General features: G+C 62.4%; 2 protein-coding genes across 5 annotated transcripts; one reads left to right on the top strand and one right to left on the bottom strand.

Annotated features, from left to right (window-relative positions):
* Positions 1 to 1,023: 1,023 nt before the first annotated feature.
* LOC146426162 (tyrosine-protein kinase JAK3-like) lies at positions 1,024 to 18,715 on the bottom strand. The gene is made up of 24 exons (XM_085040792.1): positions 18,471 to 18,715; positions 17,051 to 17,269; positions 15,912 to 16,035; positions 15,096 to 15,207; positions 14,302 to 14,447; positions 13,007 to 13,289; positions 12,196 to 12,321; positions 11,965 to 12,122; positions 10,979 to 11,090; positions 10,315 to 10,501; positions 9,662 to 9,786; positions 9,415 to 9,549; positions 9,245 to 9,329; positions 9,002 to 9,129; positions 7,620 to 7,758; positions 7,395 to 7,546; positions 6,394 to 6,544; positions 5,883 to 6,022; positions 4,402 to 4,591; positions 3,317 to 3,441; positions 2,344 to 2,516; positions 1,647 to 1,764; positions 1,456 to 1,566; positions 1,024 to 1,364 (listed from the first exon to the last, which is right to left on the bottom strand). The coding sequence occupies exons 2-24, from the start codon at positions 17,262 to 17,264 to the stop codon at positions 1,248 to 1,250; spliced, it is 3,351 nt and encodes a 1,116-aa protein (XP_084896918.1). The 5' UTR covers positions 17,265 to 17,269; positions 18,471 to 18,715; the 3' UTR covers positions 1,024 to 1,247.
* A 1,426-nt stretch (positions 18,716 to 20,141) lies between these two features.
* LOC146426161 (sodium/iodide cotransporter-like) lies at positions 20,142 to 23,068 on the top strand. 4 transcript variants are annotated; one of them, XM_085040636.1, is made up of 6 exons: positions 20,142 to 20,230; positions 20,875 to 21,335; positions 21,435 to 21,500; positions 21,946 to 21,997; positions 22,108 to 22,175; positions 22,687 to 23,065. In XM_085040636.1, exons 2-6 carry the CDS (start codon positions 20,964 to 20,966, stop codon positions 22,978 to 22,980), a joined length of 852 nt encoding a protein of 283 aa, XP_084896762.1. In that variant the 5' UTR covers positions 20,142 to 20,230; positions 20,875 to 20,963; the 3' UTR covers positions 22,981 to 23,065. The 4 variants fall into 4 exon arrangements, with proteins under 4 accessions (XP_084896762.1, XP_084896763.1, XP_084896761.1 ...); XM_085040637.1 differs by having other exon boundaries at positions 20,167 to 20,238; positions 22,687 to 23,066; XM_085040635.1 differs by lacking the exon at positions 20,142 to 20,230 and having other exon boundaries at positions 20,390 to 21,335.
* The last annotated feature ends 287 nt before the right edge of the window (positions 23,069 to 23,355 follow it).

Below are 23,355 nucleotides of genomic sequence, written 5' to 3'. Positions count from 1 at the left end.
GGAATTTGTGACTCTGGGATGTCCAGGGGGTCTCCCCAGGGGAATTCCTGACTCTGGGATGGTGTCACACCTTGGATAAGGACCTAAAATCCATCCCTGTCCCTCTGGGCTCTGCAGTGAGGGGTCCAGGGGGTCTTTGTGGGGGAATTTGTGGTCTTGGGATGATGCCACCACCTTGGGAAGGGACAGCCTGGATCTGTCCCTGTTCCTCTGGGCTCTGCAGTGGGGGATCCAGGGGGTCTTTGTGGGGGAATTCCTGACTTTGGGATGTCCAGGGAGTCTTTGAGGGGAAATTCCTGACTCTGGGATGGTGTCACCACCTTCGATAAGGACCTAAAATCCATCTCTGCCCCACTGGATTCTGCAGCTGGGGATCCAGGGGGTCTCTGGGGGGGAATTTGTGACTCTGGGATGGTGTCACCACCTTGGATGGGAACCCAAAATCCATGGATCCATCTCTGTCCCACTGGATTCTGCTGCTGGGATGTCCAGGGGGTCTCTGTGGGGGAATTCCTGACTCTGGGATGGTGCCACCACCTTGGATAAGGACCCAAAACCCATCTCTGTCCCACTGGATTCCTCAGTGAGAGGTCCAGGAGGTCTTTGTGGGGGGATTTGTGGGTCTGGGATGGTGCCACACCTTGGATAGGAACCCAAAATCCATCCCTGTCCCACTGGATTCTGCAGCTGGGGGTCCAGGGGGTCTCTTGGGGGATCTGTGGGTCTCAGCAGGGCAGAAGGGTCCAGGCTGCTGTGGGACAACCAGCGGCAAATCCCATTCCCTTCTCCCAGCCCACAGCTCCAGGGGATGAGGTTGTGGATTCCGAGGGTCTGGGAATTCCTGTGGTGCTCAATCCCACTCCCCTCCCTGTCCCACATGTCCCACTGACCTCCTCCTAGCAGGAAAACTGACCAAACTTTAATAAAATGGACCAAACTTTAATAAAATTGACTGAACTTCAATAAAATTGACCAAACTTCAATAAAATTGACCAAACTTTAATAAAATTGACTGAACTTCAATAAAATGGACCAAACTTTAATAAAATGGACCAAACTTTAATAAAATGGACCAAACTTTAATAAAATTGACCAAACTTTAATAAAATAAAGCTGAATTCTGCCTTGGAGAGAGCAGGGAAAAAAGGGGGAAAAGCCAGAGGGTTAGTGCTGTGGGAAATTGGGGTGAGGGGACAGGGAAGCGTCCTCGTGGCCATTTGGGGACAGATTTGGGGTCCCAGCGTGGGTCACCCCCGGGCTTTGCTCCTCCCATCCCTCAACGCCTCGATTTTGGGGGCCAACTCCCCAAAAGTGGGTCTGGCGGCGGGGAGGAAAGCCCAGCAGCTCATCATCACCGCGAACACCTGGGGACAAAAGGGGACACGAGCCAGCCCGTCAGGGCACCGCGGCGACCCTCGGCCACCCTCGGGGACACGGCGGGGACAGCGCTGTCACCTCGGCGGGACACCCCGCGGGGCTGGGCAGGCGCCGGTTGTCCTTGAGGAGCTCCAGCAGCAGGCAGATGATCTGCGCCGGCTTGCCGCTGCCCATCATCCGCAGGAACTCCTGCGGGCGCGGGGACACCCCTGAGCCACCGGGGTGGCCTCGGGGACAGCGGTGACCCCGATCCCGCCCCGGGAAGTCACCTCCGAGGGGCTCCTGCTCTTGGAGCCGTAGGTGAAGAGCTCGTAGAGCAGCACGCCGAAGCTCCAGGCGTCCGAGGAGCACGAGAAGATGTTGTCAGCCAGCGATTCCGGAGCGTACCTGCCGGGAGAGGAGCGCTGAGCTTCCCGCAATTCCGGAGGGAATGACAGCTGAATTCCAGCCGAATTCCGGAGGGAATGACAGCTGAATTCCAGCTGAATTCCAGCCAGAATTCCAGTGGGAATTCCAGCCGGAATTCCAGCCAAATTCCAGCCGCAATTCCAGCCAAATTCCAGCCGCATTCCAGAGGGAATTCCAGCCAAATTTCAGCCACATTCCAGCCGAATTCCAGCTGAACTCCAGCCGAATTCCAGCCGCAATTCTAGCTGAATTCAGCCGAATTCCAGCCACATTCCAGCTGAACTCCAGCTGAATTCCAGACACAATTTGAGCCGGAATTCCAGCTGAACTCCAGACGAATTCCAGACACAATTCCAGCCAAATTTCAGCCGCAATTCCAGCTGAATTCCAGCAGAATTCCAGCCGCAATTCCAGCCAAATTCCAGCCTCAATCCCAGCCGAAATCCAGCCAAATTCCATCCAAATTCCAGCCTAATTCCATCCGCAATCCCAGCCAAATTCCAGCCGAATTCCACCCAAATTCCCACCGAATTCCAGCCCTTTCCTCCCTCCCCTCACCAGAAGACGGGGCTCTGGCCGGGCTCGCGCACCACGTAGTAGTCCTTGTCGTGCGGCAGCAGCTTGGCCAGCCCGAAGTCGCCGATCTTGACGTGGCTGTCGCTCTCCACCAGGATGTTCCTGCTCGCCAGGTCGCGGTGCACGCAGCGCCGCTCGCCCAGGTACTCCATGCCCTGCGGGAGGCAGAGGGGACACCGCAGTGTCACCAGGGGTGGGTGACCAGCGGGGAGTGGCGCTGGGGGGTCATCCCGGCCAGCCATGGGTGATAATCCCCGGGGGATCATCCTGGCTGGACAGTGACCCATGGGTGACAATCCTTTGGGGGTCACCCCAGCTGGACAGTGACCCACGGGTGACAATCCCCGGGGGATCATCCTGGCTGGACAGTGACCCTTGGGTGACCATCTCTGGGGGTCAGCCCGGCTGGACAGTGACCCATGGGTGACCATCTCTGGGGATTCATCCTGGCTGGACAGTGACCCATGGGTGACAGTCCCTGGGAGATCATCCCGGCTGGACAGTGACTCTTGGGTGACAATCCTTTGGGGATCATCCCAGCTGGACAGTGACCCTTAGGTGACAATCCTTTGGGGGTCACCCCGGCTGGACAGTGACCCTTGGGTGACCATGGCTCATCCTGGCTGGGCAGTGACCCATGGGTGACAATCCCTGGAGGTTCATCCCAGCTGGACAATGACCTCCTGGATGAGCTGTGGCACTGTCCAGCTGGCAGGGACAGGACCCAGCAGCATCCCCAGAGCCGGACAATGACCCTTGAATGACCCACAGCACCTTTCCAGCCCCATCCCGGGACAGCAGCCCCCCATTGTCACCGTCCCGGGACAGCAGCCCCCCATTGTCACCGTCCCGGGACAGCAGCCCTGCATTGTCACCATCCAGGAACCGCAGCCCCCTGTTGTCACCGTCCCGGGACAGCAGCCCCCCATTGTCACTGTCCCCACCCCGCTGCCACCTTGCAGATCTGCCAGGCGTAGAGGAGCAGCGTCCTGTGCTCCAGGCGGGTTTGGTTCTTCTGCAGGAAATCCCGCAGGCAGCCGTTGGGCAGGAACTCCATCACCAGCCGCAAGCCGCGCAGCCCTGAGACACACCGGCAGCGGGGCGGCGGGAGTGGGATCGGGATTGGGATCGGGATTGGGATCGGGAAAGGGATTGGGGATCACTGACCACTACTGGCCCCATTCCTGCTCCATTCTCTGCCCCATTCTTGTCCCATTCCCACCCCATTCCTAACCCATTCCCTGCCCCATTCCTGCCATATTCCCTGTCCCGTTCCCACCCCATTCCCTGCCCCATTTCCATCCCTATTCCCACCCCATTCCCGGCCCTTTCCCATTCCCATTCCCATTCCCACTCCATTCCCTTCCCAATTCCCAGGCCCAATCCCTCTCAATTCCCATTCCCATTCCCACCCCATTCCTTTTCTCATTCCCACCCCATTCCCATCCCAATTCCCATCCCATTCCATCCCCATTCCCACCCCATTCCCTTTCCCATCCCACCCCATTCCCAATCCCATTCCCGCCCCATTCCCATCCGCATTCCAGCCCCATTCTCCCCCATTCCAGCCCCATTCTTGGCCCTTTCCCATTCCCATTCCCATTCCCATTCCCATTCCCATTCCCATTCCCATCCCCATTCCCACCCCATTCCCACCCCTTTCTCATCCCCATTCCCTGTTTCATTCCCACCCCACCCATTCCCACCCCATTCCCCCATTCTTTCCCCATTCCCTTCCCCCATTCCCACCCCATTCCGCCCATTCCCATCCACATTCCAGCCCCATTCTCCCCATTCCCTCATTCCAGCATTTCATTCCCATTCCCATTCCCATTCCCATTCCCATTCCCATCCCATTCCCATTCCCATCCCCATCCCCATCCCCATCCCCATCCCCATCCCCATCCCCATTCCCACCCCTTTCTCATCCCCATTCCCTGTTTCATTCCCACCCCATCCCCACCCCATTCTCTTCCCCATTCCCAGCCCATCCCACATTCCCACCCCATTCCACCCCATTCCCGCCCCATCCCGGCTCACCCCGGCTGTAGCAGACCCCGCGGTACCGCACGATGAACTCGTGCTGCAGCGAGTGCAGGATTTGGATCTCGCGCTCGAAATCCCGAATCTCCTTGGCCGAATCCTGCTGCAGCCTCTTCACGGCCACCAGCTCCCCCGTGCTGTCCCCCAGCGGGTCATAGCGGCACAGCTCCACGCTCCCGAAATTCCCCTGGGTGTGGGAATTGGGGTGGGATTTTGGGACATTCCACTGGACATTCCCGGTGCTGGTTATCCCTCCCAAAATCCCACATGGAGAGTGGGATTTTTGGGATTTGTTTCCCAGCACAATCAGGGAATTTGTATTTCTCCTCAAATCCCACATGGAGAAGGATTTCCCAAATCCCACACGGAGAGTGGGATTTTTGGGATTGGTTTCCCAGCATAACCAGGGAATTTGTATTCCTCCCCAAATCCCAGCTGGAGAAGGATTTTTGGGATTTGTTTCCCAGCACAGCCAGGGAACTTGTATCCCTCCCCAAATCCCAACTGGAGAGGGATTTTTGGGATTCTTTTCCCAGCACAACCAGGGAATTTGTATTCCACCCTGCATCCCACACGGAGAGGGATTTTTGGGATTTGTTTCCCAGCCCAGCCTGATAATTCGTATCCCAATCCCCCAAAATGAGGGAAGGGAAGAGGGTCTGGGCTGATTTTGGGGTCTCCCTGTGCTGAATTTGGGGTCTCCCCGGGCTGAATTTGGGGTCTCCGCATGCTGATTTTGGGGTCTCCCCGTGCCGATTTTGGGGTCTGCCCGGGGCTGATTTTAGGGTCTCCCCGGGCTGAATTTGGGGTCTCCCCTGGGCTGAATTTGGGGTCTGCCCGGGGCTGATTTTGGGGTCTCCCCGGGCTGATTTTGGGGTCTCCCCTGTGCTGAATTTGGGGTCTCCCCGGGGCTGATTTTGGGGTCTCCCCGGGCTGAATTTGGGGTCTCCCCTGGGCTGAATTTGGGGTCCCCTTGGGCTGATTTTAGGGTCTCCCCTGTGCTGAATTTGGGGTCCCCCCGGGCTGATTTTGGGGTCTCCCCCAGGCTGATTTTAGGGTCTCCCCGGTGCCGATTTTGGGGTCTCCCCATGCTGATTTTAGGGTCTCCCCCATGCTAATTTTGGGGTCTCCCCAGGCTGATTTTGGGGTCTCCCCGTGCCGATTTTGGGGTCTCCCCGGGGCTGATTTTGGGGTCTCCCCGGGCTGATTTTGGGGTCTCCCCAGGGCTGAATTTGGGGTCTCCCCGGGTCTGATTTTGGGGTCTCCCTGGGCTGATTTTGGGGTCTCCTCGTGCTGAATTTGGGGTCTCCCCGTGCCGATTTTGGGGTCTCCCCGGGCTGATTTTGGGGTCTCCCTGTGCTGATTTTGGGGTCTCCCCGGGGCTGATTTTGGGGTCTCCCCGGGCTGATTTTGGGGTCCCCATGTGCCTATTTTGGGGTCTCCCCTGGGCTGATTTTGGGGTCTCCCCCGTGCCCCACCTTGCCCAGCAGTGAGATGTACTTGAGGTGTCTCTCCTGGAAGTGCTCGGGGTCACTGCTGACTGCCAGCAACTCGCGACCCCAAAAGCCATCCCGCAGTGTCACCTCCGCCGGGGACAGATCCGACAGCAGCTCGTAGTCTGGGGGAGCAGCGCGGTGAGGCCTGGCCGTGTCCCCTGTGTCCCCAGTGTCACCAGTGTCCCACCCTCCCCTGTGTCCCTAATGTCCCCAATGTCCCCAGTGTCCCCAATGTCCCAGCCGGGGCTCACCCGTTGTCTCCAGTGTCCCCAATGTCCCCCATGTCCCCAATGTCCCCTGTGTCCCCAATGTCCCCACTGTCCCCAATGTCCCCATGTCCCCAATGTCCCAATGTCCCCAATGTCCCCAATGTCCCCAATGTCCCCATGTCCCCATGTCCCCATGTCCCAATGTCCCCATGTCCCAATGTCCCCAGTGTCCCCACTGTCCCCACTGTCCCCATGTCCCCATGTCCCCATGTCCCCCCGCTCACCCGAGGTGATGAGGCTGTTGAGGTCGCGGATGAGGCCGCGGAAGGCCGGCCGGCGCTGTGGCTCGTAGTCCATGCAGTGGGCGATCAGGGCGGCCAGCTCCGGCCACTTGGGGACAGGGAGGGCTTGGTGGCTCTGGTAGAACTCCAGCTTCTGTGGGAATGTGGGACAGTGGGGTTGGGGTGGGGAGAGCTAACTGGCACGGAGGGGATTTGGGATGGGGTGGGATTGGGATGGGATTGATGGGATGGGGTGGGATGGAATAATGGGATGGGATTTTGGGATGGGATGGGATGGGATTGATGGGATGGGATTTTGGGATTGGGGTGGGATGGGATTTTGGGATGGGATTTTGGGATGGGGTGGGATAGGATTTTTGGATAGGATGGGTTTTTGTGAAGGGATGGGATTTTGGGATTTTGGGATTTTGGGATTTTGGGATTTTGGGATTTTGGGATTGGATTTTGGGATGGGATGGGATGGGAGGGAATTGGGATGAAATTGAGCAGGGAAGAAGGGGTGGGAGATAGCAGAAGGGGACAGGAGGGTCCGGATACAATGGGATGGGTCAGAAACGCTGGGATCCAGCGGGATGGGGAAAGAGAGTTGGGATACAATGGGATGGCTCAGGAATGCTGGGATCTGGTGGGATAGGTCAGGAATGTTGGGATCCAGCAGGACAGGGAAGGAGAATTGGGAATGCTGGGATCCAGCAGGATGGACAGGGAAGGAATGCTGAGATCCAGCAGGATGGGGAAGGAGAATTGGGATTTCCGGGACCTAGCAGGACAGGGAAGGAGAACTGGGATTTCCGGGATCCAGCAAGACAGGGAAGGAGAATTGGGATGGGTCAGGAATGTTGGGATCCAGCAGGACAGGGAAGGAGAACTGGGATTTCCAGGATCCAGCAGGACAGGGAAGCAGAACTGGGATTTCCAGGACCCAGCAGGACAGGGAAGGAGAACTGGGATTTCCAGGACCCAGCAGGACAGCCCAGCCTCACCCTGTGCGGCTCCAGCAGGCTCAGCGGCATGTTGCCCCCGCTGAAGATCTCCCACAGCGTCGCCCCGAATCCCCACTTGTCGGCCGGCAGCGCCAGGCTCTTGGGGTCGGTGACACACTCCGGGGCCACCCACGGGATCCTCTCCAGCAGCACTGGGGGGACACAGCCCCGCTCAGCACCCTCGGGGGGCTCAGCGCCCCCAGACCCCCCCGAGCCCTCACTCACTGTCCCTGGCCAGCACGGTGACGCTGACCCCGGGGTCGTTGAGCTTGATGAAGGGTGGGTTCCCCCCGGCAGTGTCACCCTCCCGGGCCAGCAGAACCTTCTTGGCTGAGACGTTGCCGTGTGGGATTTTCTTGTCCTCCTGGGGGGAAACTGGGGGGTCAGGACGCTCGGGGGGTCCCCATGGGCTGGGCGGGGGTGGGATGGGTGGGGGATGAGCGGGAGGGATGGGAGGGGGAGGGATTGGGAGCTGTGGGATGTGTGGGATGTGTGGGATGTGTGGGATCTATGGGATCTGTGGGATCTGTGGGATCTGCGGGATCTGTGGGATGTGTGGGATGTGGGTGTGTGGGGATTGTGGGACATGGATGAGTGGGAGCTGTAGGATCTATGGGATGTGGGTGTGTGGGATCTGTGGGATCTGTGAGATCTGTGGGATCTGTGGGATCTGTGGGATCTGTGGGATCTGTGGGATCTGCGGGATCTGTGGGATATGGGTGTGTGGAGATTGTGGGACACGGATGAGTGGGTTCTGTGGGATCTGTGGGATGTGGGTGTGTGGGGATTGTGGGGTGTGGATGAGTGGAATCTATGGGATGTGAATGTGTTGGGATTGTGGGATGTGGGTGTGTGGGAGGAGGGGCAGTTAGACATGGATCCATGGGATCTGTGGGATCTGGATATGTGGGACTTGTGGGATGTGGATGTGTGGGGATTGTGGGATATGGATGAGTGGAATTGTGGGGCGTGGATGTGTGGGAGGGGTGGGTTATGGATGTGTGGGAGGAGGGGTTGTGGGACACGGATCCATGGGGTCAACAAAACAACACACCATCTGTGGGACATGGAGATGTGGGAGATGTGGGAAGTGGATCCATGGGATCTATGGGTCACAGATCTGTGGGATCTATGGGATGTGGATATGTGGGAGCTGTGGGAGGGGGATGCACTGGGAGTTGTGGGACATGGACATATGGGATTTATGGGATATGGACATACGGGATCCATGGGATATGGACACATGGGATCCATGGGATGTGGACATGTGGGATCCATGGGATATGGACATGTGGGATTTATGGGACAAGGACACATGGGATCCATGGGATACGGATATATGGGATCCATGGGATGTGGCTATATGGGATTTTTGGGATATGGTGTGTGGGATTTATGGGACAAGAACACATGGTAGCCATGGGATGTGGACACATGGCATCTGTGGGATATGGACATATGGAATGCACGGACTCATGGAAGCCATGCATGCATTGGAGCTACACGGATGCACAACTGCCGCAGGGAACCCAGGGGACATCGACCCACGGGACAATGACACGGAAAAGCCCCAGAATGTGGCCAGCAGGACCCCGGGCTGGGCTCACCAGGTAGTTGAGGGCGTAGGCCAGCTGCTTGGCCACCGTCAGCTTCCAGCCGGTGGTCACCTTGCCCGAGTTCTTGCGCAGGTAGAGGTCCAGCGGCCCGTGCCGGACGTGCTCCTGCACCATCACACCTGGGGACCACCCGGCGTCACCCAGGGTCACCCAGGGGTCACCCAGGGCTCAGGGGGTGACCCACCGAGGGGTCAGGGGTCAGGCACGGTGGCCACAAGCCCGCGGGTCACTCACTGTCCTTGCCGAGGCTGACGCCGTGCAGCAGCACCAGGTGCTTGTGGGACAGCTGGCTCATGGTGCTGGCCGCCTCCAGGAAGGACTGGGACAGGGACAGGGACAGTGGGCTCAGGGGGACCTCAGGGACCCCCGGTGACCCCCCGGAGGTGGCAGTGCCACCCTCTCACCTCCAGGCAGTTGCGGTGGCTGCTGTCCATGACCTTGAGCACCACCGGGGTCTGGCGAGCTCCTTCCTCCTCGTCCTGGTCCTGCTTGACGCCTTGGTAGATCTGCGTGAAGGAGCCCTGGCCCAGGCTCTCGCCCTGGGGGACACGGGGACATCGCCGGGGTGTCCCTGTCCCCTGTCCCGCCCCCCCGAGGCCCTGAGCCACCCCGTGCCCGCCGAGCACCCTGGAGGTGACAATGTGACAGTACCCGTGTGAGGCTCTGCGGGTCGATCTTGTGGAACATCATCTGGTGGAGGCTGCGGCGCCGGGGGACAGCAGGGGACCCGGGGGGACAGGGGACACCGCTCCGGACAATCAGCAGGTTGGACTTGTCTGGGGGGAGGGGAAGGGCGTGGGGGGGGGTGGGGGAGGGGACAGCCGGCTGGTGACGTCACACAGCCGCTCTGGGGTGTCACAGCCTGCTCTGTGATGTCATAGATGCTGTGTGACATCGCATGATGTTACTGTGACCTCACAGCCACTCTATGACATCACAGTTACTCTATGATGTCACAGCTACTGTATGACATCATAGAAACCCTATGGCCTCACAGTCTATCTATGACATCACAGCCCCTCTGTGACATCACAACTCTGTGACATCACAATCTCTCTATGACACCACAGACCCTCTATGACCACAGCACCTCTATGACATCACAATCTCTCTATGACATCACAGACCCTCTATGACACCACAACCCCTCTATGACATCAGAGCCACTCTGTGACATCACAGACCCTCTATGACATCACAGTCCCTTTATGACCTCAGTCCCTTTATGACATCACAGACCCTATATGACATCACAACCCCTCTATGACATCACAACCCCTCTCTGCCACCCCCCCCAGTGTCACCTTTGGGCCGGGGGGGACAGGCGACCTCCAGGCGCATGGTGGCTCCGTCGGCCTGCAGCCCGCGCTGGCTGTAGGTGTCCAGCAGCTCCCGCAGGCTGCCAAACCTCCGTGTCACCCCCGAGAGCCACAGGTGTCCCTCCTCGTCGCGCCGGATGTGACACCGCTTGTAATCCGGGCCGGAGCGCGTCTGGGGGGATGGCACGGTGGGGACACCCGGGGGACCCCCGGACACCTCCCGGGTCAGGGGTGTCCGTCCCGAAGGGTCACCGCGCGTGGCACTGTCCCTACGGGTGGCACTGTGCCCGCAAGTGGCACTGTCCCCACAGATGCCACTGTCCCCTCGGGTCACAGGTCCGTGTTCCCCTCCCGACCCGGGGATGTCCATCCCGAATGGTCACCGCGCGTGACATTGTCCCTGCAGGTGGCACTGTCCCCGTGGGTGCCACTGTCTCCTCGGGTCACAGGTCCCCGTTCCCCTCCCGGTGCCGTGTCCCGCGGTGTCCCTGTCCCCCCGTTCCCCTCCCGGTGCCGTGTCCCGCGGTGTCCCCGTCCCCCCAAACCCCTCGCGGTGTCCCGCGGTGTCGCCGTCCCCCCAAACCCCTCCCGGTGCCGTGTCCCGCCGTGTCGCCGTCCCCCCGTTCCCCTGGCTGTCCCCCGGTCTCACCTGCACGCACACGGTCAGCAGGTAGCTGTCGAAGTCCTGCGGGCTGCGGCGCAGCAGGAACAGCCCCGCAGCTCCGCCCGCCGCCTGCAGCTTGTGCACCGCGAACTCGGCGCTGCCAAGGGCGGGGCGGCCGTGGTGACCCGCGGGGACAGCTGGGGACACCTCGGGGGCTCCCTGTGTCCACCTCGGGGACACCTCAGGGACACCTCGGGGACCTCTGTGCCCACCTTGGGGACACCTCAGGGACACCCCGGGGACCCCTGGGCCCACCCCGGGGACCTGCTCGGGAACACCCTGGGGACTCCCTATGCCCACCCCAGCGACATCCCGTGGACACCCTGTGCCCACCTTGGGGACACCTCAGGGACCTCCTGTGTCCACCTCAGGGACACCTCGGGGACCCCCGTGCCCACCACGGGGACACCACGGGGACACTCCAGGGACCCCTGTGCCCACCCGGGGATCTCCCTTGCCCACCCCTGGGACACCTGGGGACCGTCTGTGCCCACCTCGGGGACACCCTGTGCCCACCTTGGGGACACCTCCGAGACCCGCCGTGCCCACCCCGGGGACAGACACCCTGTGGCCACCTCGGGCACTCCCTGTGCCCACCTTGGGGACACCCCAGGGACACCCAGTGACCCTCCGTGCCCACCCCGGGGACACCCAGTGCTCACCTCGGGGACACCCTGGGGATCCCTTGTCCCCACCCGGGGACCCCCTGTGCCCACCCTGGGGACAGACACCCCGTGGCCACCTCGGGGACTCCCTGTGCCCACTTTGGGGACACCCCAGGGACACCCGGGGACCCTCTGTACCCACCCTGAGGACACCCGGGGTCCCCCTGTCCCCACCCCTCCCCAAACCCAGCGCTCACATCAGGCGCGGTGGCGACCCACCGGTGCCGGGGATGTCTCTGTCCCCTCCCTTCCCCTGTCCCCCCGGTCTCGGCTGTCACCCAGGAGGTGACACGGGGTGTGACGCACCTGATGGGCCCATGGCACTGGTTCTCCAGGTCCTCCAGCAGCCGCGGCGGTGCCACCTCCCTGCAGAAGTAGTGCTGGGCATCCGCCGTCAGCCGGTAGTAGCCATCGAGCAGCGCCACGAAGGAGCGAGCCTCCCGCAGCGTGGGGAACTCCACCTCCTGTGCCAGCCCGGGGTCACCTCGGGGTCACCTCGGGGTCACCTCGGGGCTCCCCGGACCTTCCCCGGCTCACCAGCACGCGGTTGTCCGCCTTGGTGACAGTGACCAGCCGGTTCTCCACGGCGCCGCCGTCGCGGCTGGTGGCCTGCTTGATGCTGATGTCGGCGATGTCGGGGAAGTCGCAGAAGTGCTGGCGGCTCTGGGAGGGCACGGCGGAGGTGACAACGGTGTCACCCAGCCACCCGCGCCGCGCCCGGCCATCCCTGAGCACCCCGCAGGTGACAATTCTTTCACCTCACCTGGCCATCCCCCAGCACCTCGGAGGTGACAACCCTGTCACCCACCTCACCTCACCTCACCATCCCCGAGCACTCCGCAGGTGACAACCCTGTCACCCACCTCACCTGGCCACCTCACCTCACCTCACCTGGCCACCCCCAAGCATCTCGGAGGTGACAATCCTGTCACCCACCTCACCTCACCAAGCCACCCCCAAGCATCTCAGAGGTGACAACCCCGTCACCCCCCGCCCAGCCACCCCCGCGCATCTCGGAGGCGACAACCCTGTCACCCACTCCCCGCACCTCACCTAGCCATCCCCTCACACCCCGCAGGTGACAACCCCGTCAACCCCTCACCTCACCCAGCCACCCTCTAGCATCTCGGCGGTGACAACCCTGTCACCCCCAGCACGCCCAGCCAGCCCCGCGCACCTCAGAGGTGACAACCCCGTCATCCCCTCACCTCACCCAGCCATCCCCGAACACCCCGCAGGTGGCAACCCTGTCACCCACCTCACCTGCCCACCCCACCTCACCTCACCCCGCCACCCCGCGCACCCCGCAGGTGACAACCCCGTCACCCCCCTCACCCACCCCGCTCACCTCCGCCCCTCCGCAGCTCCACGCCACGCCGCTCTCGCCACACACATGGATGGCGATGGCCGCGGCGGATGCAGGTGAGCGCACCTGGAACACCTCCTCGCCCCAGCGGCGCTGCAGGCGCTCCAGGTCCAGCAGGTACTTGAGTTTCAGGTGTGGCCCGTCGGGCCGGCAGTCGCCCAGCCGCCGCAGCGATTTGCCCACGCGGCGCCGCAGCCGCTTGCGGGTCAGGAAGCTGTGCTGCTGGATTTGGTGCCGCAGCGGGGCGGGCAGGCACGACTTGTAGCTGCGGGACCGGCGCGGGTTGGTGGCCCGGGGGTGTCGGGCTGTCCCCAGGGGTGTCGGGCTGTCCCCAAGGGTGTCAGGCTATCCCCAGGGGTGTCGGGCTGTCCCCAGGGGTGTAAGGTTGTCCCCGGGGGTGTCGGGCTGTCCCCAGGGGTGTCAGGCTATCCCCAGGGGTGTCGGGCTGTCCCCAAGGGTGTAAAGTTGTCCCCAGGGGTGTAAGGTTGTTCCCAGGGGTGTCAGGCTGTCCCCAGGGGTGCCAAATGTTCCCCATGGGTGTTGCACTGTCCCCAGGGATGCCACGCTGTCCCCAAGGGTGTAAGGTTATTCCCAGGGATGCCAGGCTGTCCCCAGGGGTGTCAGGCTGTCCCCAGGGGTGTAAGGTTGTCCCCGGGGGTGTCAGGCTGTCCCCAGGGGTGTAAGGTTGTTCCCAGGGATGCCAGGCTGTCCCCAGGGGTGTAAGGTTGTCCCCGGGGGTGTCAGCCTGTCCCCAGGGGTACCAAGTGCTCCCCATGGGTATTGCACTGTCCCCAGGGGTGTCAGGCTGTCCCCAAGGGTGTCAGGCTATCCCCAGGGGCGCCGGTGTGTCCCCAAGGGTGTCAGGCTGTCCCCAGCCATGCCAAGCTGTCCCATGGCTGCCATGCTGTCCCCAGCCATGCCAGGCTGTCCCGTGGGTCCCACACTGTCCCAAGCCATGCCAGGCTGTCCAGTGACTGCCAAGCTGTCCCCAGCCATGCCAGGCTGTCCCCAGCCATACCACGCTGTCCCCAGCCATGCTGGGCTGTCCAGTGACTGCCCCGCTGTCCCTAGCCATGCCAGGCTGTCCCGCGGGTCCCACGCTGTCCCCAGCCATGCTGGGCTGTCCAGTGACTGCCCCGCTGTCCCTAGCCATGCCAGGCTGTCCCGCGGGTCCCACGCTGTCCCCAGCCATGCCGGGCTGTCCCGTGGGTCCCACGCTGTCCCCAGCCATGCCAGGCTGTCCCGTGGGTCCCACGCTGTCCCCCAGCCCCGCTCACCTGACGCGGCGGCACACCTGGCCGGGGCTGTGCCGCTGCTCCTGGGCGATGCGCAGCATGTCCAGCAGGGCCAGGCTGAGGCACTGCTCCTGCGTGGGCAGGCTGAGCCCCACGGCCACGCGGCCCGCGATGAAGTCACTGCGGCACTGAGGGGACAACAGTCGGGGGGTTGTCCCTTCTCCCGACACCCCCAACCCCTCCTCGTGTCACCCTCGTGTCCCCAGTGCCAGAGGGAGTCACACGGGGCTCTGTCCCCGGGGCTTGGGGACGCAGTCACAGGGGACACTGTGACCCCAATGGCGGCAGTCTGGGGTGACAATGCCCGCCGTGGGGTGGGCAGGAGGAATTCCAGGTGAGCCAGGGGGAGGAGCTGCATGCCCAGGGGCTGCGGGGGGAGGAGGAGGAGGAAGAGGAGGAGAAAGAGGAAGAGGAAGAGGAAGAAGAGGAGAAGGAGGAGGAGGAAGAGAAGAAAGAAGAAGAGGAGAAACAAGAGGAGGAGGAAGAGGAGGATGAGGAGGAGGGAGAAGGGGAGGAAGAGGAGGAAGAATAAGAGGTGAAGGAGGAGGAGGAGGAGGAGGAAGAAGAGGATGAAGAGGAAGAAAAGGAAGAAGAGGAGGAGGAGGAGGAAGAGCAAGAGGAGAAGGAAGAGGAAGAAGAGGAATAAAAGGAGGAGGAGGAGGAAGAGGAAGAGGAAGAGGAAGAGGAAGAGGAAGAGGAAGAGGAAGAGGAAGAGGAAGAGGAGGAGGAGGAAGAGGAGGAGGAGGAACACCAACAACCAGCCCACCAGGGCTCACCTGAGCAAACAGGTAGTCGATGACAGGGTAGTCCAGCACGGGGCTGGCCCGGCCGTTCAGCAGCTGGAAGCGATGGCACTGTCCCTGTCCACACCAGTTGGGGAAGAAGAACCTGATGGGGACAGCAGGGAGGTCACAGCAATGTGTCCCCAGAGAGAACAACCCCAACTGGCCATCGGGGTACCGGGGGTCAGGGATCCTATAAACCATCCCTGATCCTATATACCATATACCATATCTGATCCTATAAACCATCCCTGATCCTATAAACCATACCTGATCCTATAAACCATATATCATATCTGATTCTATGCTCCATACCTGATCCTACACGCTATACCTGATCCTATAGTGCACCTGATCCTATACACCGTACCTGATCCTATAAGCCATACCTGATCTTATACACCATATACCATACCTGATCTTATACACCATCCCTGATCCTATACACTGTACCTGATCCTATACAGCAATCCTATTCACCTTACCTGATCCTATACACCGTACCTGATCCTATACCCCATCCCTGATCCTATATACTACGCCTGATCCTGTACACCAATCCTATACACCATACCTGATCCTATACACTGTACCTGATCCTATACATCACACCTGATCCTATACACCCTATCTGATCCTATACACCATCCCTGATCCTATACACCAACCATCCTATAAACAATACCTGATCATATACACCAATCCTATACACCTTACCCAATCCCATAAACCATACCTAATCCTATACACCACACCATCCTATAAACCATACCCGATCCTATACACCATACACGACCCTATAAACCATACCTGATCCTATACACCACCACCTGACTGCAGGACTCATCCACAGTGAAGACATGGTTTGGGGGAAACCAGCAGCTCAGGTCCTCGGTGGCCAGGGCGAAGAGCGGGTGACACACGGGCAGCACGCCTGGGGACACAAAGCGGGGCTGGCACCGGCCAGGATGGGATGGGCATGGGACCCCAAACCCATGGCTGGGACCCCAAACCCACGGCTGTGACCCCAAACCCCTGGCTGTGACCCCAAACCCATGGCTGGGACCCCAAACCCATGGCTGGGACCCCAAACCCATGGCTGTGACCCCAAACCCAAGGCTGGGACCCCAAACCCATGGCTGGGACCCCAAACCCATGGCTGGGACCCCAAACCCACAGCCAGCACCCCGTGCCCACAGCTGGCACCCCAAATCCTGGTGTGGGATCCAGAGCCCACAGCCAGGATTCCCCGCTGAGGACAAGCACAGGTTGCTGTGGCCACAGCCAGAACTCAAATCCACGTCCAAGACCCTAAATCCTCACCCAGGACCCCAAAACTTCATCCAGGACCCCAAATCCACACCCAGGACCTTGAGCCCACAGCCAGGACCCCAAATCCACAGCCAGGACTGCAAGCCCAGAGCTGAAATCCAGAGTGCACAGCCAAGCCAAGTCAAGGATGAACACAGGACCCCAAATCCCCATCCAGAACCCCAAATCCCCACTCAGGGCCCCAAATCCCCACCCAGAGCCCCAAATCCCCACCCAAGATCCCAAATCCTCACCCAGGACTCCGAGCCCACATCCAGGACCCCAAACCCCCATCCAGAAACCCAAATCTCCACCCAGGGCCCCAAATCCCCACCCAGGGTCCCAAATCCACACCCAGGACCCCAAACTCCCACCCAGGACCCCAAATCCCCATCCAGGACCCCATACTCCCATCCAGAACACAAATTCCTATCCAGGCACCCCAAATCCATATCCGGAACCCCAAACCCAGAGCTGGAACCCAGAGTTGGGACCCAATTTCCACAGCCAGGACACCTTGTCAAGGATGAACACAGGACCCTAAATCCACACTCAGAACCCCAAACCCCCACCCAGTACCCCAGACCCCCACCCAGACCCCAAACCCCCACCACCCCCCGGCTCCCCCCGGCGCTCACCGCAGGCCTTGGCCGCTCGCACGCACAGCTCCTCGGCAGTGAACTCGCCGCCGGTGAAGCTCAGGGCGGTGGCGGAGCTGTCGCGGGGGTCGCGGGGGTCGCGGGGGTGGCTCGGCCGGTGGTACAGCAGCACCTGCAGCGCGCCGCTCTCGGCGGAGGACAGGCTGACCGAGCGAGCCCCGATCAGCGGCGTGTCCTCGCCCGGCGGGGCCATGGGGGCTGCGGGAACATGGGGGGATCGGGGTGACCCCATTGTCACAGCCCGCTCAGAGTGACCCCACTGTCACACTGCTCAGAGTGACCCCTCTGAGTGACCCCATTGTCACACCCCTCGGAGTGACCCCATTGTCACACCCATCATCGTCCCAACCCCGCAGCAGGGCCATGGGGGCTGCGGGAAAACGGGGGGATCAGAGTGACCCCATTGTCACAGCCCTCAGAGTGACCCCCCTGTCACACCACTCAAAGTGACCCCACTGTCACACCCCTCGGAGTGACCCCATTGCACACCACTCAGAGTGAGCCCACTGTCCTACCGCTCAGAGTGACCCCACTGTCACACCCATCATCGTCCCAACCCCGCGGCAGGGCTATGGTGGGGCTGCGGGAAAATGGGGGGCTTGGAGTGACCCCATTGTCACAGCCCTCAGAGTGACCCCATTGTCACACCACTCAAAGTGACCCCACTGTCACACCGCTCAGAGTGACCCCATTGTCACACCCACCATCGTCCCAACCCCGCGGCAGGGCCATGGCAGGGCTGCAAACAGGGGGAATCCGAGTGACCCCATTGTCACAGCCCCTCAGAGTGACCCCATTGTCACATGGTCCCAACCCCGCGGCGGGGCTGTGAGAAAACAGGGGGTTCATTCTCTCCCCATTGTCACATCCCGCAGAGTGACCCCATTGTCACACCTCTCATGGTCCCAACCCCGCGGCAGGGCCATGGGGACTGAGGGAAAACGGGGGACTCCGAGTGACCCCATTGTCACACCCCTCGGAATGACCCCACTGTCACACCCCTCAGAGTGACCCCCTTGTCCTACCCCTCGTCCCAACCCCACGGTGGGGCCATGGGGGGCTGAGAGAAAACGGGGGAATCCTAGTGACCCCACTGTCACACCCCTCGGAGTGACCCCACTGTCACACCTCTCGGAGTGACCCCACTGTCACACTCCTCAAGGTCCCAACCCCCCCAGGGCTGGGGTCGGCTTGGAAGAAGGGGAAACTGAGGCACGCGGTTGGAGAACCCCCTCGCTGCCAGGCCGGCCCAGCCTCCCTCCACCCCAGCGCTCCATCGCGGAGCTCCATCCTGGGGCTCCACCCAAGCGCTCCATCGCGGAGCTCCACCCCAGCGCTCCATCGCGGAGCTCCATCCCTGGGCTCCATGGCGGAGCTCCATCGCGGAGCCCCCCGGTACCTGTGCCGTGCCGGGGTGTCGCCGCGGGGTGGGTTTGGGTTTGGGGTCCCCGGCAGGCCGCGCGGCCCGATCCGGCTCTGGGGTGCGTAGGCGGCTGAGAGCGAAGCAGAGAGATAAAAAATCCCCTGGTGACTTCCTTCCTGCTCGGGGACTGCCGGGTGTGTGGCTTCCTGGCGAGGGAGGGGGACAGAGTGACACCGCGGGGTGCGGCGATGGGGGGTGTGGGGTGATGGGCTGGGAAACTGGGAACCCCCTGGGTACCCACTGGATACCCACTGGGCACACGATGGGCACCCCCTGGGCACCCATTGGGTACTTCCTGGACATCCACTGGGCATTCACTGGACATCGTCCGGACACCCATTGGGCACTCACTGGACATCCCCTGGACACCCGTTGGTCACCCCCTGGAAACCACCTGGGCACCTCTTGGGCACTCCCTGGACATCCCTTGGGTACCCCCTGGACACTTCCTGGACACCCACTGGACACTCCCTGGGCATCCCCTGGACACCCTCTGGACACCTCCTGGACACCCTCTGGGCACCTACTGGGTACCTACTGGACACCCCTGGACACCCCCTGGACATCCCCTGGACATCCCCTGGGCACGCACTGGACACCCACTGGACACCCCCTGGGCAGCCACTGGGCACACACTGGGCACTCCCTGGACACCCCACGGACCCCAGAGCTGCCAACCCCCACTGCGGTGACCCCCGATGACACCCCAGGTGCCCCAGGTGCCACCGCAGGGTGTGCCACCCCCGGGCCGTGTGCTGTCGCATGTCCCCACCGGCGGATGTGGCCCAAAGTCGTTGTTTGTCCCCAGCCGCTCGGAGAGGAGGGGAGGGGTCCTGCCCGGCCCTGTCCCCCCGGGACCGTGATGGGGACAATGCCACCAGCGCTGGAGGCAGGGACCGGGTGTCCTCGTCTGCCCAGAGGGGACAGTGACCTCGTGGTGACGCCTTGGAAGGGACGGTGACCTTGTGGTGATGGCTCAGAGGGGACAGTTGCCTTCGTGGTGACACCTGGGAGAGGTCAATGCCTTCATGGTGACACCTTGGAGGGGACGGTGACCTCGTGGTGATGACCCGGAGGGGACGGAGACATCATGGTGATGACCTGGAGGGGACAGGGACCTCCTGGTGACACCTCGAGGAAGTGACAGTGCCCTGGTGGTGATGCTGTGTAGGGGACAGCGACCTTATAGGGGTCAGTTCCCCCATGGGGACACCTTGGAGAGGTCAGTTCCCCCATGGTGACAACTTGGAGAGGCCAGTGCCCCCGCAGTGACACCTCAGAGGTGACAGTGCCACACCAGAGGCCACCCTGCCCGCACCGCACCTCTGCCCCACGTCAGCGCCATTCCCCAACCTCACCCGCCAGATTTGGGGCGACAGGCTGGAAATCCCCAAACCTGTCCCCAGCCCGGGCGGGACAAAGCGGCGCTTGTGACAGGGAATGAGGAAGCTGCGCCAACCCCACGCCCGGTGCCACGTATCCCGCCAGGTGCCACCGCCGGGGGACAGCGCGGGGACAGCGCGGGAGGGAAGGGGTTATGGCCGCGGCGTCCAGCCGCTCCATCCTCCCCTCCCACCGGCCGGAGCGGCTCGGAGCGCGGCCAGCCCCGCAAACCGCCCCGGGAACGTCGCACGGACCCTTGGGGACCCCCAGGGACCCCCAGGCAGCCCCGCTCGGCTCGTCGGGCTGGCAGCCGGTCCGTCCCGCTCTGCCGGCGAGCAACCTGCTTTTCCTGGGTAAAAAGGTTTCTGGCAGGTTGGTTTGTTTGTTCCCCTCGGCTGGAGATAAATTTGGCTCCGCCGGAGGCTCTGCCGCTCCTTGCTCGCGCTGGATTTTTGGGGAGGGGTCGCTCCTTCCCTCCCTCCCTCCCGGCGGTGTCCTTTGGGTGCCGCTGGCCGGAGCGGCCGGACCGGACACTCCCTGCTCCACACCGGGAGGCACTGGGGCGATTCCCCTGCCAAATTCGGGTTGTTCCCCGTCGGACTCTGCCCTCGGCGCTGCCCGCGGCCGGAAGGGGCACAGAGGGGACGGGGTGGGGCACAGCCCCGCTCCCTGCTTCGCCTCGGACCGCCCGCTCCCAGGAATTTGCTCTCCCTCTCCGAGGAGTTCTCTCTACCTCCTAGGAGTTCTCTCCCTCCAGGGAATTTTCTCTCCCTCCAGGGAATCTTCTCTCCCTGCAAGGAGTTTTCTCTCCCTCCAAGGAGTTTTCTCCCACTTCAAGGAGTTTTCTCTCCCTCAAGGGAATTTTCTCTCCCTCCGAGGAGTTTTCTCTCCCTCCAAGGAGTTTTCTCTCCCTCCAAGGAGTTTTCTCTCCCTCCAGGGAATTTTCTCTCCCTCCAAGGAGTTTCCTCTCCCTCCAGGGATTTTTCTCCCCCTCCAGCCTCTCCCCTCGGATGCTCCGCAGCCACCACGCCCCAGCCTAGCCCCGCGTGAATCCCCGGACACCGCACCCTCCCGCAGCCCCCCGCAATGACCACGCCAGCCCCGCAGGGACCCCGCGACGTGCGCGACCTCACCTTCAGCCCGTGGGACTACGGCGTCTTCGGGCTCATGCTGCTCGTCTCCACGGCCATCGGCCTTTTCCACGGGCTGGCCAAGGGCGGCCAGAAGACCTCGGAGGATTTTTTCACGGGCGGCCGGCGCATGGCGGCGCTTCCCGTGGGGTTGTCGCTGTCGGCCAGCTTCATGTCGGCCATCCAGGTGCTGGGAGTGCCGGCCGAGGCGTTCCGCTACGGAGCCAAGTTCCTCTGGATGTGCCTGGCGCAGCTCCTCAACACCGCGCTCACCGCGCAGCTCTTCCTGCCCGTCTTCTACCGCCTGGGGCTCACCAGCACCTACGAGGTGGGTGGCCGCGCGGGGGGACACGGCGGGGACACGGCGGGGACATCCCCGAGGTGTCCCGGTGTGACCCCCGCGACGCGCTCCTTGTCGTTGTCGCAGTACCTGGAGCGGCGATTCAGCCGGAGCGTGCGGCTGTGCGGGACGGTGCAGTACGTGGTGGCCACGGTGCGTGGGGACAGCGCGGGGACAGCGCGGGGACATGGCGGGGACGCGGCGGGGGTCGGAGCGGCTCTGCGCTGAGCCCCCCCGGCAGCGGCAGCGTCCCGTGCTCTTGTTTTCTCTGGCGCCGAGCGAGCGCAGCGCGGCGGGAGAGATGTTTGCAGAGAAAACCGCAGTGCTTGTCCAGCCGCGCTCCGGGCAGCGTGTCACCGCGGTGTCACCGGCCTGGGTCAGCAGTGTCGCCTGGCTGGGGTCCGCGGTGCCGCCTGGCTGGGTCCGCGGTGTCACCTACGCGGTCCCCTCCGTGTCACCTGCCCCGTCCCCGCGGTGTCGCTTACTCGATGCCCGCGGTGTCCCCTGCCTAGTCCCCCTGGTGTCACCTCCCCGGTCCCCGCGGTGTCCCCTCCCCGGTCCCCGCGGTGTCACCCGCCCTGACCGCCTCTTCCCGCAGATGCTCTACACGGGGATTGTCATCTACGCTCCCGCGCTGATCCTAAACCAAGGTGCGGTGACTCCGGGGGGGTCACTCCCCATCGTGTCCCCTCCTTGGGGACATCCCAGCCCTGTCCCACCACCCCAGGTGACATTTCCTCGGGTGACATTTCCCCTCTAGTGACCGGGCTGGACATTTGGGCCTCGCTGCTGTCCACGGGGGTCATCTGCACCTTCTACACCACCATCGTGAGTGGGGCTGTCCTGAACGTCCCGGGGGTGTCCCGGGTGTCCCGGGGATGTCCCGAAGGCGTCCCGGGTGTGTTCCGGGTGTCTCGGGTGTCCCAGGGGTGTCCCGGAGGTGTCCCGGGTGTATCCCGGAGGTATCCCGGGTGTCCCAGGGGTGTCCCGGGTGTCCCGAAGGTGTCCCGGAGGTGTCCTGGGAGTATTCCGAGTGTCTCGGGGGTCAAGGGAGATGTCCCGGGTGTCCCAGGGGTCCTGGATGCGTCCCGGGGGTGTCCCGGAGGTGTCCCGGGGGTATTCCGGGTATTCCGGGTGTCCCGGGTGTGTCTCGGGGGTCAAGGGGGATGTCCCGGGTGTCCCAGGGGTGTCCCAGAGGTCCTGGGTGTGTCGCGGGGGTGTCCCGAGTGTGTTCCGGGTGTCCCAGGGGTGTGTCTGGTGTCCTGGGTGTGTCCCGGGTGTGTCCCGAAGGTGTCCCCGGTGTCCCCGCGGCTCACCGCTCCCTCTCGCTGTGGCGCAGGGCGGGATGAAGGCTGTCATCTGGACCGACGTGTTCCAGGTGCTGGTGATGCTCTCGGGCTTTGTCGCCGTCGCCGTCCGGGGGACAATGCTGGTCGGGGGTCCCGCCAGGGTCCTGAGCATCGCCGCCAACGGCTCCAGGGTCAACTTCGGCGAGTCAGTGTCCCCTCGCCCCTGTCCCGGGCTGCTGGGGTGTCGCTGCACCTCTCCCGTGGTGTGCAGAGCCCATTCCTCCTGCCCTGGGGCTCTGGGGGTCCTGGGGGTCCCCAAATCCCTGTGCAGAGCTCTCTGCTGAGGTGCTGATGGTCAGCGATTCCCCCGAACCCCTCTATCCCTGTCCTGGGTGCTGTGGGGTCACTTCCAGCCCTGTCCTGGGTGTTGTGGGGTCACTTCCATCCCCTCTCACCCCTGCCCCGCATGTTGTGGGGTCACTCCCAGCCCTTTCCCTGGTTCTGTGAGGTCACTCCCACCCCTGTCCCAGGTTATGGGGTCAATCCCAGCCCCTCTCACCCCTGTTCACCTGTTGTGGGGTCACTCCCACCCCTGTCCCAGGTTATGGGGTCAATCTCCTCTCCTCTCCTCTCCTCTCCTCTCCTCTCCTCTCCTCTCCTCTCCTCTCCTCTCCTCTCCTCTCCTCTCCTCTCCTCTCCTCTCCTCTCCTCTCTCCTGT

The sequence above is a fragment of the Lichenostomus cassidix genome, chromosome 28 (assembly GCF_008360975.1).
Source record: "Lichenostomus cassidix isolate B80296 chromosome 28, HeHo_3.0, whole genome shotgun sequence".
NCBI classification, from domain to species: domain Eukaryota; kingdom Metazoa; phylum Chordata; class Aves; order Passeriformes; family Meliphagidae; genus Lichenostomus; species Lichenostomus cassidix.
Note: the sequence above shows the minus strand (reverse complement) of the source record. Positions and strands in the feature narration are given on the sequence as shown.